Source organism: Rhinolophus sinicus, chromosome 15 (assembly GCF_057876585.1).
Source record: "Rhinolophus sinicus isolate RSI-liver-muscle chromosome 15, RSI-T2T, whole genome shotgun sequence".
Classification (NCBI taxonomy): domain Eukaryota; kingdom Metazoa; phylum Chordata; class Mammalia; order Chiroptera; family Rhinolophidae; genus Rhinolophus; species Rhinolophus sinicus.
In genome coordinates, this window is record NC_142515.1 from 64,741,167 (window position 1) to 64,760,306 (window position 19,140).

Below are 19,140 nucleotides of genomic sequence, written 5' to 3' on the forward strand. Positions count from 1 at the left end.
CTGAGTCACAGTTCTTTTGTCCCTACAGAATAAATCAGATTAAACGAAATAAGCCTTTGTTGAAGGCAAACTCTGTATGGAGGAATATCCTAAGTGATTCTCTCACACCAAATGTACTCACAAGGTAGGTATTATTTAGCATTAACGTACAGATGCAAAAATAAATGTTAGATGACACAAAAGGACAAATACTATATGAGTCCACTTATATGAGGTACCTAGAGTAGTCAAATTTATAAAGACAGAAAATGGAAGGGTGGTTCCCACAGGCTTGGGGAAGGGGAATTATTGTTTAATGGGTACAAAGTTTCAGTTTGGGATGATGGGAAGTTCTGGATATGGATTGTGGTGATGTTTACACAGCAATGTGAATGCACTTGGTACCACTGAATTGTACACTTAAAAATGGTAAAATGGTCAATTTTATGTTATATATATATTTTACCACAATTTTTTTTAAAATTCAGTAAATAAATAAATGTCAGAGTCCACATTCCAAGCCACATTATGTGATTCCAAAGCATGTTTTTGTTTGCACCATGTCACAACACACAGTTTTCTACACTCTGCATCCCACCGCTCTGTACCTCCTCGTGATGATCAGCCTAGTGCCTAGTGCCGCGTTATCACATTGGAGTTTTCTTTGTTGTTGTTGATTTATTTGTGAGCAGGTGTTAAAATAGGAATCTTTCTGTTTCCATTTAGACAGAGGTCCTCATACTTGGTGCTAATTGTGCCCATTACCTTAGAGTGACCAAAAAAACTAAGGGGCCTGCCTAGGATTGCTCAGCTAGTCCTATAACATTTTTGAACAGATAGGGTTAAAGGGAAGAGGAGAACTAAAGCCCTTTACCAATTGCCCATGGATTGTTCAACAGAAAACTGTTTGCTTGTTTGTGATCTGTCACATACACACACACCTGACTTCAAGCCCCAGAAGACCAGGGACCTGGTCTCTCTGGTTCATTGCTGTACCCCCAGCCCAGAGCACTGCCTGGCCGACACTCAGTAAAGACCTGTTGGGTGAACACATGTTCCCTAACACAGAAGCAAGAGATGATCAGCACTGTCACTGTTTTAAGTCTCCCAGTTTTGGGGTGGTCTGCGTGCAGCAAGAAATAACTGATACTGGAATACTGCACGCAAGCCATTCCCCATCCACATGCCAGAGCTCCTGGCCTTTAATACCCCATTGGGCTGCATGTGGTCGGTCTCACAGCTACTTCTTCCAGGCTGTCCCACTCTAACCTGCCTTAACTTAAGGCAAATACAGAGGTATATGAGGGATACAGCATGGAGGACACTCTCTGAAGAAGAGGAAGGAAGGAGAAACATAAAACCTCCAAGAATATAAGGGATCTGAATTCATTTTAAAGACACATTAATTTTTGAATTGTTCACCAGATAGGGGGACGCCAAGGCAGCAGAGTACGGCTATATCAGAAGCAGCAGTGCCTTAGTAGGAGATGCACAATGATCTATTGGAGTGTAGGGAAAATATAACTTTTATTCATATTTATTTTTTCTCTCCATTAAATGTTTGCATGCTTTATAATGTGCATTATATCAATGCATACATAATCTATAAGTTGAAAGTATACACATATTCAAGTGTTTGCTCAATATGTTTTTACTGATAGGAAGGGTTACATAATCAGAGACTGTTAGAGGCCATAGAACAAGGAGGCCTGACCTGGGCCCCCTCTGGCTGGAAGACCCAGGCCTACTAGAAGCATATTACATCATCCAACCACTGACATCACAAGTTTTTTCTGGGTCCTCCCGCTCCACCACTGTATAGGTGCAGGTTTCCTTGTTGAGAATTTTCTCGCACTTGACTGTGTCATAATTCACAGGTGTAGCAGCCCTGTCATTGAGACAAAAGAAGGCGTGTTATAAGGGGGAGGATGCCCAGCCTCCTCAGGGCCAGCTCTGTGGTAGAAGCAGCCCACATTCCAACTGTGAGAGGATGCCCTTCACCAACTTAAGGACACCCCTTGATTTGCAGCCCCTAAGTGATGCCTTCATGGAACCTGGGCTATGAAAACTTAGACCATCCCTGACATTGTTCCTGAGATCCATCTTGTGTGCACAGGACAACAGCAAGTTCTAAGAGGCCCAAAGGCAAGCTCTAGGGCCAAGCAGCTTGTTCCAGCCTGACTCTTCTTGCGCTCCCTGATCAGGTAATGGCCAGCAGTACTGCTGCTTGAATGTGGAAAGGGAACAGTTGTCCCATCTCTGTCATGGGGACCTATTAGAGTAGGAGCTGGCTCAGCCAACATGAGCAAAGAGTCACTCCAGGCCAGACTCATGGAGTCCAGGGAGACGCTGACAAAAGCTTGGGGCCCTCTCCCCAGGAGAGTCCAACCATATATTCAAGGGAGCAAACAATGTTAGGGTTCAGTACTTTCCCAGAACCCATCCATACACCCCAGATTTAAATTACCCCTGCCCAACGTGTACATAGAAGCAGCCAACCCCAGGGTCCTTTGTGACAATGTTTCCTTCCAAAAGGTGACCCTTGACTTATTTTAACCAAAGAGGACATTTCAGTCCTCCTCCCAAAGGGTAATCTAGTAATCAAAGTGAGAACTGGAAATAGATTTTCCCTGGGCACTTGGGGCTGGGGTCTGGGTAGGGGGGAGGCCACTGTGCAGCTTGCAATCTGGACAGTGTCCCTTAGAGAGTAAAATGTGTCAAAAAAATTCTCCCAGAGAAAATTTAATCAAAAGCTGTATTTTGCTGTAGTAAAAAAAAAAAAAAAAAAATCGTGAGAACAACTTGGTAGGCTATGAGGCAATTACAGGGGAAAGGAGTTGGCTCTGAACAGTAGGGAGAAATGTGCACATTTCCTCCATGCGGTACAGTGTGCCAAATGGAATAGGCAGGTGGAAGGAAAGAGGGAAGGGGTACCTTGAGCTCCAACTAGGTGTTGGTTACTGTCCTAGGCTTAGGGGACACAGAACTGGCATAGAGAAGGCATTCAATATTTGTTAAGTTACTGAATTTATATGCAGAATCTCTTTTAATTCTCATTAAACCCTGATTATCCCTATTTTACAATGAGGAAACCGAGGCTAAGAGAGATTAAAAAACATATTCATGGTCACACAGCCGGTATGCAAGGAATGGAGATTCAGACTCCATTACTGTGACTCTGGCATCAAGGCTCTTCCCGTGTCACTCTTTTCTACGCTCTGTCCATGGGAACAGAAGACAGTCGTACTGACATGGCTGTGATGATGCAGCCCTGACCAGGTGGGGGCGTGTCAAGGCCTGGTAACATGGAAGCTTTGGCCACTTTGGAGGTGTGCTGCAATGTCAGGGAGAAAAGGCTCATTAGCTCTTAACTTGGCTGATATAATCAAACTTCAGAGTCACACTGACACATGATACTAACGCAGTGTCAAATTTCTGGAGCCATAAAATCAAGGTTCAGCTGTAATACGCAGTGACCCAGCCAAGGCAATACCTGGTAACCTGCTTCAGGCAGCCAGAAAGTCTCCTGATCTGATATTTCTCTTGTTCCATAAGGCACTTAGCATGAAGCATCCTCAATAAATGCGTTTGGAACTTTCTAGACACTTAAACTTACTCAGTAGCACTCAGATGTTCTGATTTAAGTCAAGTGCTCACTGCTCTCCTCTCTGGTGGTGTCATACAACTCTGAGATACCGGTTACAATTCAGATTCCTTAGGTCCCTATAGCTTCTGATTCAGTAGGTTCTGAGTGGGCCCCAGAAACCTGTTTTCAGCAAGCTTCCCAGATGAGTCTGTGATCAGGCAAATCTAAGAAACACTACTTTGTTTGTGTTTAACCAATGCTTCTTTCCTCAAAGCCACTCCTGTTCTTGCAAAACACTATAGGCTAAGGCTGAAGTGAAGGCATCAAGTGGAATTTGCCAGGGTGTGGGGACTGGAGGTGGAGTGGAGTGGCTGTGTAGACATAGCTGGCAGAAAAAAAACAAGAAAATTAGGCTCACACTGCAGGTACTCTCTTCTATTGGCCCAAGTACTAGACCTTTGGCGTCCACAGCACCCCCGCAGAAAACATCTGTGTGATTTGGGGCTGACAATTTAAACTTAAGCAGTGAAGAAACTAGGGTTTTGAGTACATATTATCCTTTCCCTCTCACACCCTATATCCTCTGCCTGTGCTCTGACTCACTCCTGTTCTTACAAATCACCACAGGCCAAATCAGAAGTGAAGACCATATAACCTTTACAATAGCTTCAGACCTCTAGGTACCCTTTCCTATCTTCAGCAACACATCAGGATATAGGTATTTAATAATAAAGATATTTATCAAGTTGCAAAAACAACTTAAAAGAAGTAAGACTGAGATGGAAACAACACAAATGTCTATCAACAGATAAAATGGATAAACAAAATGTGGTCTATACATGTGATGGAACGTTATTCAGCCTTAAGAAGAAAGGGAATTCTGACACAGGCTATGACATGGGTGATCCTTGAGGACATTATACTGAAAGAAGCCAGTCACAAAAGGACAAATATTGTACAATTTCACTTAGAGTTGTCGGATTCATAGAGACAGTAGAATGATGGTTGCCAGGGCCTAGGGAGAGGAGGGAATGGAGAGTTGTTATTTATTGGGTAGGGAGCTTCAGTTAGGAAAGATGAAAAAGTTCTAGAGATGATGTTGGAGATGGGTGTACAAAAATGTGAATGTGCTTAATGCCACTGAATTTTACACCTGAAAATGTTTAAAATGCTAAATTTTATGTTATACATATTTTGCCACAATAAAAAAAAGAAAGAAATAGTACTGACAACGAAACCCTCTTCAGGATGGGATTTTGAAATGGAGCAGCTGTACCTCAGGAAGCAGCCCAACAGCAACAGCCACCTCCCCTCTTAGCCTGGCTGGCGACAACTTACATGTTGCAACAATCAATTCCTTCTTGGCTGCAAAAACACACCTCACAGTTTTCAGTCCTCCATCTTGAGTTCAGCGGGTGTGTGACTCCATTGGCATCGTTGCATTCTAAAATAATACATGTGGCATCGTCAGCGAAGTACCCAAGTCATGCAACCGGAACAAGGCTTGCAGGATACGGGCCAGCCCTTGCCATCTGCACCCCTCCCAGAGGAGAATCTCATCGATTCTGAAGGCATCTGAGGAAAGTGTTTCTGTGATCACTCACAGCTAAATTCCAGTACTGTCCAGTTCATGCCACTGATATTTTCTTACAGCAAGCTTAAATCCTTCCCGATTTTATTTCAGAACAGACATTTCAAGGAAAAATAAGGCCTTCCTCTTTAATCAGATAGCTATTATGAGCCTAGAGGTACTAGGGGCCAAGTTTTTTTCTGCAGGATTATCTCTGGGTAAATGTCTCATTTTCCCACTTCCCTTTGTTTTGCTTCTCAACCTCAAATGCACGTGGAAAACATCTTGGGTATTTTTTTTTTAATCTATGCTTGGGTCCTACCCCAGAAAAAATGAAATCAGAATCCCTTGGCGTGGGGCTCAGGCCGCCATATTTTTAGAAAGCTCCACAAGTGATTCAAATGTTCAAGCAAGGGTGAGAACCACTGCTTTAATCCTTGGTGGTCCAAGTGTGCTTTTGGGACTAGTAGCATCAGCAGCAGCTGACAGTGTGTTGGACATGCCAACTCTCTCTCTCGCTCCAGACCCAGAATCAGAACCTGTATGTTTACAAGATTCTCAGACAGCTCACGTGTGCATTCAAGTTTGAGAAGTACTGCTTTGGAATAATTGATGATTTTCTGGCTGCACATACAAAGTCAATGGAAAAGCTTTTAAATGTACAGCTCCTACCACAGAGATTCCGATTTACCTGGTCTTAGATAGGCCCTGAGCATTGGTAGGTTTCAAAAGCTCTCTAGGCGATTCTCATAGGGCTTGGGTGAGAACCACTATCTTATATAAATGGCAAATTGAAGTCCCTCATTGTACTATATCTGCCCCTAGCCCTCCTTCTCATGTAGATTTAAAGGACTTCATCTGCCAAAAGGTTACAACTACTAGGCTGCAATAAAATAATAAATTTGAAAAGCCAGAACTTACCATTAGAGACATCATTTGGAAAGTTCGTGTTAGGCATGAGATAGCACTGGGTATTGCATAAAGTCACTAAGGTGGCGAAAACTGTGAGGCTTTCCAGAAAAGCTTTCTATAATGGAAAGAAACGTCAGAAAGGAGAACAATGAATTCAGATGGTAGTCATTGACTAAGTAGCCTGTACGAGGATCATTGCTGGGCTCTGGCAGGTGATTTAAAGGTGGAGCTTATACCCTCCAGTAATCTAGCAAAGGAATAAGACAAGTTACTAAAATAAACTGGAAAAGAGCTAAATGTGAGTCAAAGATCATAGGCCAACAGTTATATTGTGCTATTTTATTACAGAGGAGATTTGGGAAACCCTTGTCGATATTGATTTTTTAACTGCTTTGCAGAGTATGTATGATTTAAAGGAAAGAAATGAGGCTAAGAACTTCATTTTCTAAGTGATAAAGGAATCATTGATGGCTAATCATTGAATGTTATCAGTTCATCTCTAGCTGACACTGGATCTGCAGGACAAAAACAAAATATCAAGTTATGCTTATCATCATTTTGAGACGAGCAAGCTAAATAAACAAACTTTAATGTGGGAATTTCCAGGAACCTTTTCAAAAAGAAGATGGGTGAGGGTACTTGTTCTGTAAGATGTCTAAAATTAATTTTCACCGATACTACCTAAAGTAGTGCATTACTGATATAAGAAGAGAAAGACAGGTAAGAGGAACAACATAGAGACCCCAGGAAGTGTACTTTTAAATACATATCAAAATTTATTATAAAATAAACTTAGTCTTTGAAATCTGTAGAGAATGATTATTCAATAAATGGTACTAGAACAAGTGGTGGGTTATTTTGAAAAAAAAAACCAAAATTAATTTTCTACTTTAGTTCCCACACAAAGAAATTCTAAGAGGATTTGAAGGTTAAATTTTTACAAGATTGTAAACTAACTTTTTACAGTGACAGATGGTTACTAGAATTATTGTGGTGACACCTTTATAAGGTATATAAATGTTGAATCACTATATTGTACACCTGAAACTAATATAATATTGAATGTTTTAAAATTTTTTTACTTTACTGTACTTTACTATACTTTCAAAATTTTTTAAAGATCATAAACTAATCACAGAAAATATAGGTAAGTATTAATTTTATTCTAAGTATAAAAGAAAAAGAAAAAAATTAATTTGATTATGTAAGTCTAGAAACAAAATTAAAAAGCAATTACCAAATTTGGAGAATGACATCATTACATAAACAACTTCTGTATATCAGTGGGAAAAAGAAAAATATCCTAGTAGAAAAATGGCAAAGGAAATAAAGGGACTTTTCACAAACACATACACAGACATAAATAGAAATTATGAACAAACACATGAAAAAGTTTAACTTACTGATAGCACAATAAATGTAAATATGTAGATAAAATAGAACTGTAATGCGATGGCAAGAATGAGTTCTAGTACTCAGAGGAAAATAGAGGCATATATGGGAAGTAAAATGCACAAGGATGGTGTATGTTGGAACAGTCTTTATGGAGCATAATTTGGTTGTACATATCCAAATTCTTAAAACTGTTTACAACATTTTACATCACCTTTTCACTTCTCAGACTTGATCCTATGAAGAATAGCACAGAGAAGGAGATAGGCTTCTCCTCAAAGATGCTCACTGCAGTGGGGAAATAGAAATAACCAAAATGCCCAAGAACAGGGCTGGTTGAGAACATGGTGATTCAGAAAAAATAAAAACTGGTAAACTGGAGAGGTAAGAGAATATGAAATGACATAAATGATCACTATGTATCATTAAGTGGAATAACAGGTTAAAAAAGATACACATAGAGGAGTATGCTCAGAAAGAGATTAAAAATTTTGTGCCAAATTTTAACAAGTCATTTTTGAGCTGAGGGATTAAGACAACTTTCTTCTCTGGGTGCTTCGTCTTATATTCTAAATTGTCTACAATGAAATGCATTTGTTTTATAACAACAACAACAACAAAAATCAATTCTTACAAGAAACCCTCAGTACATTTAGCTCACACCAGAACTTAAGTTTGCACCAGCTCTCTCTGTTTCATCATTCTGTATAACCTGAATTTTTTTCTCAAAAAAAAAAACCACAAAAAACTAACAACAACAGAAAAAAACAACAAACCCACAACAAATCCAGCCTTGTTGACAGAATTTCCGCTCCCTTCATCCAGAAAGTATGTTGCTGGGGAGTGGTGGTAATTACAGGAATCCTGGAAGTCTTGGTTCGCCTCAACATGGAACAGAGGTGATAGTGGGCACAAGCCGGGCTGCAGCCCAAGTTGGGTGAGGGGTGCAGAACTCCCAGATCTCCTGCTGCTCTGAGCAGAGACTCCAGGATGGAGTCCAAACATGGTGACAGGGGAGAGCAGAGGATGGAGTTTTGAGATTAACCAATTGACAATATCTCACATATAGCCTGCCATTGGTGCTTCCCCTCCTCTTTCTTCTCTTTCTCTCTGTCTCTGCCTCAGTTCCCTCCCCGTAAGAAGAGGTGTTCTCCCACTTGGGTGGGTATCAAAGTCTCCAGGCTGCTAGTAACAAACACAGTCTCAAACTCAAGAAGGACAAGACCAAGGCCTTTGCTTCTTGACCAAATCCCCCAGGTGAGGAGTACGAGAAACATGATCAAAACCAGTGCTGTTTTAATGTGGGTATGAATCCCCGGAAGTTTCTCACAAGCTCCCAGGTGATGGCTGTGCTGCTGGCCTGAGGACCACTTTAGTACAGAAGCTCTGACGTCCTTTCCTGCTCCCATGTTCAATTCCTCTCACCTCCTTTGCTTCCTTTCCTGCATTCTCTGAAGTTGAGCACCTGACACGTGCAGGCATAGGAGACAGTGCAGCCGTGAGGCCGGCATTTGTCACACTTTCTAGATGGTGTGGCTTTGTACCAGCCTTGGGGTGAATGAAGCAGGCTGGCAGTGCCCCTACAGATCCTGTCCCTTTAGGTAAGTTGCTGCTCCTTGGGCCTTTCCCACAAGTCAGGCGTCATCCAGTGTCTTAAGCAGAGCGGGCCCATGCCAGATGTGCAGCTTACACAGTTCACTCTAAGGCTGAAGGAGGGTCTGAGAAGAGCAGGAGGACCCCGGCAGCTGTTTTCCTGCCATTCCCACTGCCATCTCCCTGACACCTTTTCCGAGGCCCGGCCCGAGGGAGGCCCAGAGTCCGTCCCTGAGCATCCTCCAACCTTACTTGCTGGCTCCTGTGCGTAGGCCACTTCCTTCCTCTTTGCATCCCGAGAACAGCCCAGTTCGTTCCCTTTCACTGGTTCTAGCAAAGGATACTTTTAAAAGGTGAAGTTTGAATTAAAGATGAAAAGGGGGTCTAAATGAGTTTTTATAGATTTTGATGCAAAATTCTATCTTAATACAACATGATACACTGAAAGGGTTGATGGTTTCCAAATTTTGCTGAACATTAAGCAGCTTTTGAAAACCCAATTCTCAAGGCCACACTGCAGACCAATTATCTCAGAATGGTTGGTGTGGGAGTCAGGAATCAGTATTTATCAGAGTCCCCCAGGTGATTTCGCAGCACAGCCAGGTTTGGAAGCCTCTGGCCTAGAGAGGAGGACACCTGGGTTTCCATCTCAGCTCCCCATAGGCTCATGGTGAGACCCCCGTGGTAGCTTCTTCCCCTCCCCAGGCTCGATTTCTCATCTGTAAAATGATGCAGTGCTGTAGCTCTGAAATTATGTTTAATTTCACAAATCATTCATTCAGGGCCCAAGAATTAGAGCCCTGAGTGAAACCTAATTGAATCCCAAATTCCTGAAAGAAACAACAAATTTGGGGGCGGCCAGATGGCTCAATTGGTTAGAGTGCAACAAGCTCTTAACAACAAGGTTACCAGTTCGATTCCCACACGGGCCAGCGAACTGCACCTTCCACAACTAGATTGAAAACAACAGCTTGAGCTTGGAGCTGAGCTGCGCTCCCCTCCTCCCCCCCTGCACAACTAGATTGAAAAAACAATGACGACATCCTTGAAAAACACACTGTTCCCCAATATTCCCCAATTAAAAAAAGAAAAAGAAAAAGAAACAACAGCTTTGATTTTAGGGAATATATATAGCGCTAAATGCATTCCCCAAGCTCACAGACTCTCATTACACACTACACATTGAATTGCAGGTAATCTAGAGAAGACTCATAACTAAATCACATTTACCATTAAATTGTATCCAGCAGAAACACACATCACAGTACATTAACATAAGGAATATGCTGTATATTCTTTTTTTTTTCTTTTCTGAACTTTATGTATGAAACCAGTTAGTTACCTACCATCATGACAAGCAGGAGTCCTTAGAGGCAAGTGCATCCAGGGAAAGTCACAGCGAACTTATACAGGAGCCAGCAGCCACACATCTGGCGTCATCAGGGAAGAACGTGCCAAGGACACGCTGATTACAGAGGGCTGAGTATCAACAGGAAACTGGCTTCAGATGATTTATGAGTTATTCATAAAGTATGTATTTAGTCTTGCCATATCCACCCCTGAAATACATTTGCCCTTGACATGAGCGAGGAAAGAACTCCTGTTTCCTGAGCCTTCCCCATGCTGAGTGGATGCTATCTAACTTGATTTCACACAGAAACAGGCTCAGGGACACCAATCACACAGCCAGGTAGTGAAGCTGGGCTCCAAGGAGGCGTTAGAATACTCAGTGGGTCAGGCCAGCAGGCCCACCAGGGCACTGCCCTTGGGGTCTATTCTGAGAGAGCAGATAGCCCCGAGCCAGCTCCGTGGAATGAGAAAGCAGTACCCTGCGGACTTTCCTTGATAAGCCAAATAGGCTTAAGCAGCTTGAACTTTCTAAAACTCTTCTTGACTCTCAAGTCTTTACTGCCTGCTGCATCAAGCAAGCCCTCCTCTTTGCTCAACAACCATCTTCCAGAAAAGCCTTCTTGCCTCATCATGCCGAGGATGGCTTTGGGGAGCAGCAGCAAGCAGACACTTCTGGTATATTTGAAGAACGTTCCATTTCTGAGTTAATCGAGCTCGGGCTGCCATTAACAAAATACCTCAGACTGGGCAGCTTAAACAATAGAAATTACTTTTCTCACAATTCTGGAGGCCAAAGGTCTGAAATCCAGGTGCTGGCAGGGTTGGTTTCTTCTGAGGCCTCTCTCCTTGATTTGCAGATGGCTGCCTTCTCCCTGTGTCTTTATAGGGCCTCTCCTCTGTGTGCATCTGTCTTAATCTCCTCTTCTTATGAGGACACCAGTCATAGTGGATTGGGACCCATGCTAATGGGCTTATTTTAACTTAATCAACTCTTTAAAGACCCTATCTCTAATGCAATCACATTCTGAGGTCCTGGGGGGTTAAGACTTCAACATATGAATTTGGGGGCACACAAGTCAGCCTGTAACACCATTTTATCCCATTTTATCTCCCCACAGCTTGCTACAGTGCCTAAAATCCCACCCTGGGTTCCCTCTACCCGCAGGTGAAAGCTCAGGCCTCTTGAAGAAGCCAATTGGCTCTCAAAGCTCTTCAGAGCTGGTCACAGTCATGTTGTCCTCTTCCAACCTCTACCACCCCTAAAACCAGTCTAGCCACCTCCCAACACCACGTGGCTTAGCTCTCCTGTTCCCTTGGAGGGCTGCCTCCCCATTCACTAGGGTCACCACAGGTTCCTGCATGCTTCTGCTCATTTAAACTTCTGTGGACTCTAAGTTCCTAGAAGTTAGGGGCATGTTTGTCACGGTCAGTAGCCCCTCAGCCTTTTCAGAAACACCAAGTTTGAAGAATTTGCCACAGTGCAAGTCCCACCATACCTAAGATTTTGTGTCCTAACATCCTTATCACAGGCATATGACCTCAGTTCCACAATCAGATACACAGAGCAGGATCCCCTCAAAGAGCATTCTTGGAAACCGGCATCATGCAGAGTCTCCTGGGAGTGATGGTAGAGGAGGAGGCTCCTAGGGCGAGGGTTTCTGCAGCCCGTGTGCAGGGCAGTGACTGTGAGCGCTGGCAGTGAGGCCTTGCTGCAGCCATCAGCAGCAGGGTTCGGGGGACCCACCTGGCCTGGGGCAGCCAAGTCGATGTCTCTGGCCTCCCACAAAGCCTGTGAGCTGACTAATACCTTTACTAAATTCCTTTCCTGCTCACACAAACAGCAGATTCTGCTGTTCCCAGCTCAGAACTCGGTGTCTGAGATGGTGGCCACAGCTTGTTGCCGTCTACAGCCTTCCCTTGTCTCAGTGCCTGGTACGAGCAGCCATGCAGAATAGAATCACACCTGGTTTAATGTGGGTGTTCCACATGGCCAGCCAGCGCCACAGCGAGAAAGGGCCCATCTGCCACTCACTAGGTGCTGCAAGAAGGCTGTCCCTATCTGCTCCCCCTTAGGCCCCCACCCCCACCCCACACCCGCCCCGAACACGAACTATGGCTTGTGATAGGGCAGGGATGTTGTGAGCAGGTGTGAGTGCTTCCTACCTGGATTGGGAAGGAAGGAAAAAAAATGATCAGCATTTTCCAGATGTGTTGCAGCCAGCTTTGCCCAAACCTGCCTGATTTTGATCCTATTTCAACTTTTATCTTAACAGACTGAACAAGCCTTACTGTTCCATTTATTTATTTATTTATTTATTTATTTATTTATTTATTTATTTATTTCACACATGCACACGCATACACTCCATATGTGTGGTCAAAAAAGAGTGAACAGAAATAAGCAGAAGGGAAAATGCTGTGGTTGGACTGTCCCAAGAGAGCCACTGTCAGCATCTTGGAGGATTTCCTTTAAACTTTTGCTGCGACATTCGGATATGTTTTCCTGTGGCTTGCACCATCAACAACAAAGAGTTTTTGTATGCCATATTGTGTAACATTTTGTAATAAATTTTTTATATTGTCAATGCCATTAGATACAATTTATCTATACTTAAATCTAATTGATACCACTTAGTATGTTTTGAGTATTTTTTGCTAAAATTCAATATAATGGTAAATTTATTACCATATAACAAAGGTTTAAAATAAAAATGTCATTTATGTACAAAGCAGCTCAAAATGTTATTACTAAATGCATAAAATAGCCAAAATATCAACTTTTTATTTTTTTGTGAATTTTTGACACATTTTGGGAAAAAAACACTTTAAATCAATTAATGCAGTGAAAGGGTTAAGAGCATTCTAGGTATATGTTCATTTAGGAGAGACAAAAATCCTATGCACTTTTTCCCAAGGCGGAACATTGTACCTACTGTGATACATAGGTATAGCGTGTTGTTATCCACTCTGCTCTACTCGTTTAGCAATGCTATGACCATTCTTGCCTATCAATAAATATAGATCTGATCACTGCTTTAATGGCTATGTTTCATTACACAGAAAGGCTAAGCCCTCATTTATTGGATCAATCTCCTCTTGTTTCTGACATCTTTTTAACTAAGAATTTTATCTTTTAGATAAAAATGTCCCCACATTTATGCTAATTTCCTTAGGATAAATTTGTAGATACAGAATTTCTGGGTAAATGGCATTATTTCATTATTTGCTAATTTGATAGGTGGAAAATGTTATTTTGTTTTAATTTACTTTTCTTTGAAGTTTGGCAAAAGTAGACATTTTTTGGGTATATTTATTAATCAACTGTATTTCTTCTTTTGTGAGTAGCCTCTTCACTTGTATCCTTTACCTGTTTTTCTGTTTTGGGGTGTTTGTATTTTTCTTCTGGATTAGTAAATATGCTCTTAATATTTTAAAGATATTAATCTTCAACTGTCACATATGCTACATATATTTTCCTCACTTTTTCATAATGAGAACACAGACTCTGGAGTTAGACCCAAGGAATGAGAAATTTTCCTCATTTCTACTTTTACCTTAAAAGTGATATGTTTGACATAGAGATTTTAAACTTTTACTTAGATCTATCAAGTATTTATAATATAGTTCCTTGCCTTTATTCATATATGGTTAATAACTAGAAAGGTTCTGAGGCTTCCTTTGGAGGGTTCATCACATTTTAAAATATTTAACTTTTAAATTGGTAATGCATGCACATTTAAACCACTATTTAAAAAACGAACAAAAGCATCTCTCCCACCTGTCTCCCAGTCTCTCAGTTCCTCTCACTAGAGCTCATGCATTGTCAGGGCCTTGTAGAAAAAGAAGGTAGCGAAGGTAGGGAGGAGGGGAGTGCAGGGGCAGACGTGGGGGTGAGATGTTGTATGGTCATCTAAGGAGGGAACTACCGAGAAGGTGACAAGTGGGCTTCAAGGGGCAAATGAAAAGTATCCAGGGCATGTGAATTGTTGAGTTCTCAACCAGGGAAAGGGAGATCCTCACCAAAGAGAAATCCAACCCCCTATCATTTTAGATCTGATACTTGTGAAACCCCACAGCAGGACCAGGTTCTGGAGACATCAGGATATTGTCAGCCATATTAGAAAAATGAACTTAAACAGCAGAAGCAAAAGGAAACGTTTTGGGTTCAAGTGCTCAGTCCAGAGGTGAACTAGCTTCTAGATTTAGGGGCTCAGACTATGTCAGACCTTACAATAGAGTTTTCACTCTACAGAAACTAGAAAGATAGAGGCCGATGTAGTGCATGTATTCATTTATGCAAAATGAATATTTCCATCTATTTTAATACAATAAGACAAGTCCAAGTCCATATGCCAAAAGACGCAGCAGAGAGTCTTTTACAGCATCAGGGGTGCTATAAGGTGAACCCCCACACTGGGCAAGGGTGACAGTGGGACACAGATTCTGCAGTTCCAAGGGAAACTTATAGTGAGACTGTGAAACCACTTACCAGTGGTTTCTGTCACCTGTGGTCCTCTTACCAGCAGGAACTGTCACAGGTATGGGTTTCCTGGGCCCTGCAGGGACACTGCAAACTCCCTGGGGAGGTGTTGAAAGAATGTGCCTGAAGCTAAGAAGCCAAGGGCCAGGAAGACCACTGGTAAATAATCTTCTTTTTCCTTTTTCCTGTAAGGCAATTGGAAAGCATATCTAGAGGAGCTTGAAAACAATAAACACAGAAACAAAGAGATAAAACTAGAGCAAACATATCTGGGATTAACCACTGAGGAACCTAACCAGATTTTGTTCCAGAGAAAGGCAAACACAGGGGTCCCCAAAGAGGCTCAGAGTCTTGTTTGTTAAATGAATTAAAGGTTATTTGGTCAAAGATCCTGTGTTTACAGCTTAGACCAATTGTGCAAAGAACCCAGAAACCACTGCCTCCCTGACCTTGCTGTACCTTTGTGGAGTTGATGCTTGCCTTCTTTTGAAGATAAGGCACTGACAGTGAGGCTTTTGTTGGTGACAGTGTCTTCCTCCTTTCTGGGATGGTATTTAAAATGTTGAACAAGCAGCACGACTCAACAACTGACCCATCAGCACAGCTGCCAACAGTCTATCTGGGGGACCCTGCTGTGCCAAATGTTACCTCTTTTGTTTCTGTGTCTGCTGAGGTATGGAGGGGCCGGGATGTTCAGCATGCTGAGCGGAGACCCTCAGGGGTCTCAGGGCAGTGGCCACTTATCCACCACTACGTCTGAACTGATGCTCACAAGCACCCCCAGCCCTGATCATCGCTCGTGGTCCAGAACCTGCAAAGTCAATGTGGCCACCAGAATCAAAGAGAAGAAAGTCAGCCAGCCACCTTCACAGTCTCACTAGGGGCAGTGTCTTCCAGAAGCCCCTCAGGAGTGGGGGCTCAGAGGCAGGAGTAGAGCGGTAGTGTTTTGTGGGAGGCAGCAGAAGTTATGCTCAGAGACTGAGTTGTCTTTGTCAGCGATTCATTTAGCACAAGTTTGCACAGGTGGAATTATAATAAATTTACAATCCGATGGCATACAGGATAACATCTCTTAATAAGCCAAATAAAGAAATAAGATACTACAAGTGACAGATTAATCACACTATTCCAGGCAAAGGGAGGTGTATCGTTTCATACAAGGAAATATTTAGGAGAGTTGGATACTGACCAAAATTCTGATTTCCAACTGTTGATGCAAAAGTAAAAGGCCCCTTTTGCTAGGGAAGGAACACACCAGAGCTGGTGGGCAGGCTGATCTCTTTCACCACCCGCAGCTCAGCTCGGTTTATCACCATTGTCCAGGAGCCAATACCCCAAGGGTCTTCAGAGAATTTTTAATTAGCAAAGAGTCACCTCATCCCCAAAAAAATTTTGTGCCAGACTCTTTCTTGTTAAAAATGGCAAGATACGTAGGTTTTATTCAGACAACTGCAGTAGGGGACAGAGTCTCTGGTATAAACTGGGCTCAAAAGGCAGGAGGCATTTACATGCTGGGTTGTCCTAAAGGAAAAGTACTGGAGGACACTGGGGTGGGGAGAGATTTGGTCATTGCGATTAGGCCACCTGTGTGCTTAGGCTCCTGCCCTCCTGCAGAGATTGGGAGACAGGGGCTCCATCCTTCTTGGTGATTACATTTCGAAGGGATAGCTCTAGAGTCCTAGGGAAAACAATTCCTGGGCTATACAAGCTATATCTCAAGGTGACAGAGAAAGGATTTACAATTGCAAGTTTTCTGTAGTGAAAAGGGAGGGCAGGGGCCTATCGTCACGTTTTGACTGGAACCAACAGCAAATTCTTTTGGCAGTATTGAGCTTTCTCAGGGAGGAACTTAAGGGGGTTGGGGTTGTCATTCTAAGGATACAGACTTTGAGCTGTTAGAAACTAGGCTAGCATTTGCTCACGTCTCTTAGTATTAGAGAGTGGACAAAACTGTTTGTGCTGTGCTGTGAGTCTGCAGTTGTCAGACTCCAAGGTTGAAGCCCAGTTCAGAAGAGGGCTCAAAGGCCGCGGACAGAAGTCTGGTCAAGGAGATAGTTTTTGTCACTAAGAAGCCACAGTAATCAAGACAGTGTGGTATTGGCATAAGGACAATTTATAGATCAATGAAATAGAATTGAGAGTTCAAAAATAAACCCTATATGTGTGGTCAATTGATTTTGACATCTAGCAAATATTTATGGACCTCTTATCACAAACCAAGTGTGGTGCTCAGTTCTGGGATTATTGAGATACTTAATATTGACCTGTCTTGAATAACTCTCCATTTTGTGAAGAGAGTATTTCGTGTTACGGGATATGACAGAAACATAATGAAAGTACAAGTAGCCATCAATCTGCTTTCAGTTTTCCCACTTATAAAGTGAGGTAGTTGAATCAAATCATTATTTTCAAACTTTAGAGTGCATAGGAATCACTGAGGAATCTCTGAAAATGCAGATTCCTAGGATGCCACCTGGAGAGTCTCATCTCATAGGTCTGGGGCCCAGGACTCTGCATTTTAGGTAGGCTTCTCACTTAATTCTGACACAGAAGGTCCAGGAAACACATGGAAGAAATATTGGCCTAAAATATCTTTGATTTCTGATACTTTGTGTTGTTGTTTATAAATGAATCTGTAGGAAATAATGATAAAACTTAAAATGCATGCATTATCCTTTGGAAATATTGGCAAAAGTCTGCCAAATATATAAGCACTAAAATGATCATTGTAGCACTGTTTCTATTAGAAGAGAGAGAGAGAGAGAGAGAATCTAAATACCCAATTATAGCGAACTCATTACAAAATTACCGTAGTCATAAGGGACAACTACAGAGCTGTTAAAAAAGAATGAAGTCATTCTCTATGTACTGATATTAAAAGGACTCTAAGTATCCTTTTAAGGGTAAAAAGCAAGATGCCAAACACTATGTGACGATGTGTGGGCAAATTACACTTTCCAAAGACGGCCATAATAGCCACTGTTCTGCAATGTAATCTTGTCTCCCCACCATCAGGAGCAAAGTCTGTTTCCCTCCCCTAGAATCTGGGCTAGCTAAGTGACCTGCTTAGCCAATGAATTATGGCTGGTAGCTGGGGTGTCTGGGACTTCCGAGGATAGGTGATAAGAAAGCTTGCAGTGTCTGCCTTGGGCACTCGTGGGACAAGCCTCCTCAGAACCCACGGGCCGAGCTATGAAAAGCCCAAGCCGCATGACCGGACCATATGCCAACACTCCCTTCTGTCAACTTAGCTGAGCTCCCAGGGGACCAGGTCTGCATGTCCAGCCCAAATCACCTGGGCTGACCACACTGCCATCGGTTTGTAGCTGCATGAGCGATGCTCCAAGAGGCGACCCTTCAGTGGAGCTCAGTCAACCCACAGGACTGGGAGAGATAATAACAAAGTAACAATGGTCATTTTGAGTCACTGTTAGACTGGTTTGTGACACAGCAACAGATCACTGTAACACTGTATACAACTCAATGCCATATGCATACCTTTAAAAGATAAGGATTTATGTGTTAATATATACATAAAAACATTTCTGGCAGTATCTCCGAGAAAACCCTCCTCCAGTGTCACCTGTTTAAGAAATGGGGCCCTCAGTTCCTCAGACTAAAGAATTTGGACCCATCCTGGACTCCTTTATTTCTAACCTCACACATCCAATTCACCAGCAACCTCTGTTCACTCTAGTTTCACAGTGCATCTCAACTCCAACCTCTTCTCACAATCTAGGCCAAGGCTTTCACCTGAACTACGGTAATACCTCAAAACTGGCCTCTCCACTCCCACTCTCACCCTTTTTATTGTCCACATTGTACCAGAACGGACATTTAAGACATATATAGGACCAGTCGCTCCTCTGATCAAACCCTCCCCTTGCTCTCCATCACACGGAGAGGGCAGACCTCAGTGCTTGCCCTGCTCTGTGTCATTGGCCCTCAGCTTGCTCTCCAGTCTTAGCTCCTCCCACCACCCCCTCAGCACTCTACTTTGGCCACTTAGGCTTTCTTGGTATTCCTCAAACCAAGAGAACTCTCACCCCTGGATGGTGTTCTCCCTTTCTGGAATGAGCTTCCCTCAGATATTCACAGGCTCACTCACTCCCTCACTGCAGCTCATAGCTCAGAATAGTTCTCTGTTCCAATGCTCTTTCCTTCCACGCTGCTTTTCATTCACGGTGTTTACCACTACCCGATACTTTCTTACGTATTTGCTTGTTTGTCACCTGCCTTGTCCACTAAAATGCAAGTTCAGGAAGCAGAGACTTGACA

The 19,140-nt window shown here is 42.6% G+C and overlaps 1 protein-coding gene across 1 annotated transcript; it reads right to left on the reverse strand.

Annotated features, from left to right (window-relative positions):
- Positions 1-1,487: 1,487 nt before the first annotated feature.
- Positions 1,488-10,532, reverse strand: MSMB (microseminoprotein beta). The gene is made up of 4 exons (XM_019716155.3): positions 10,379-10,532; positions 6,057-6,162; positions 4,904-5,009; positions 1,488-1,867 (listed from the first exon to the last, which is right to left on the reverse strand). The coding sequence occupies exons 1-4, from the start codon at positions 10,382-10,384 to the stop codon at positions 1,738-1,740; spliced, it is 348 nt and encodes a 115-aa protein (XP_019571714.1). The 5' UTR covers positions 10,385-10,532; the 3' UTR covers positions 1,488-1,737.
- Between the last annotated feature and the right edge of the window lie 8,608 nt (positions 10,533-19,140).

Excerpts from the sequence above, each read along its gene's own strand:
- MSMB (XM_019716155.3), bottom strand. Across the intron at positions 5,010-6,056 it reads TCCAAATGATGTCTCTAATG|AATGCAACGATGCCAATGGA; the intron begins GTAAGTTCTGGC and ends GTATTATTTTAG. Across the intron at positions 1,868-4,903 it reads GGAATTGATTGTTGCAACAT|GGCTGCTACACCTGTGAATT; the intron begins GTAAGTTGTCGC and ends TCTCAATGACAG.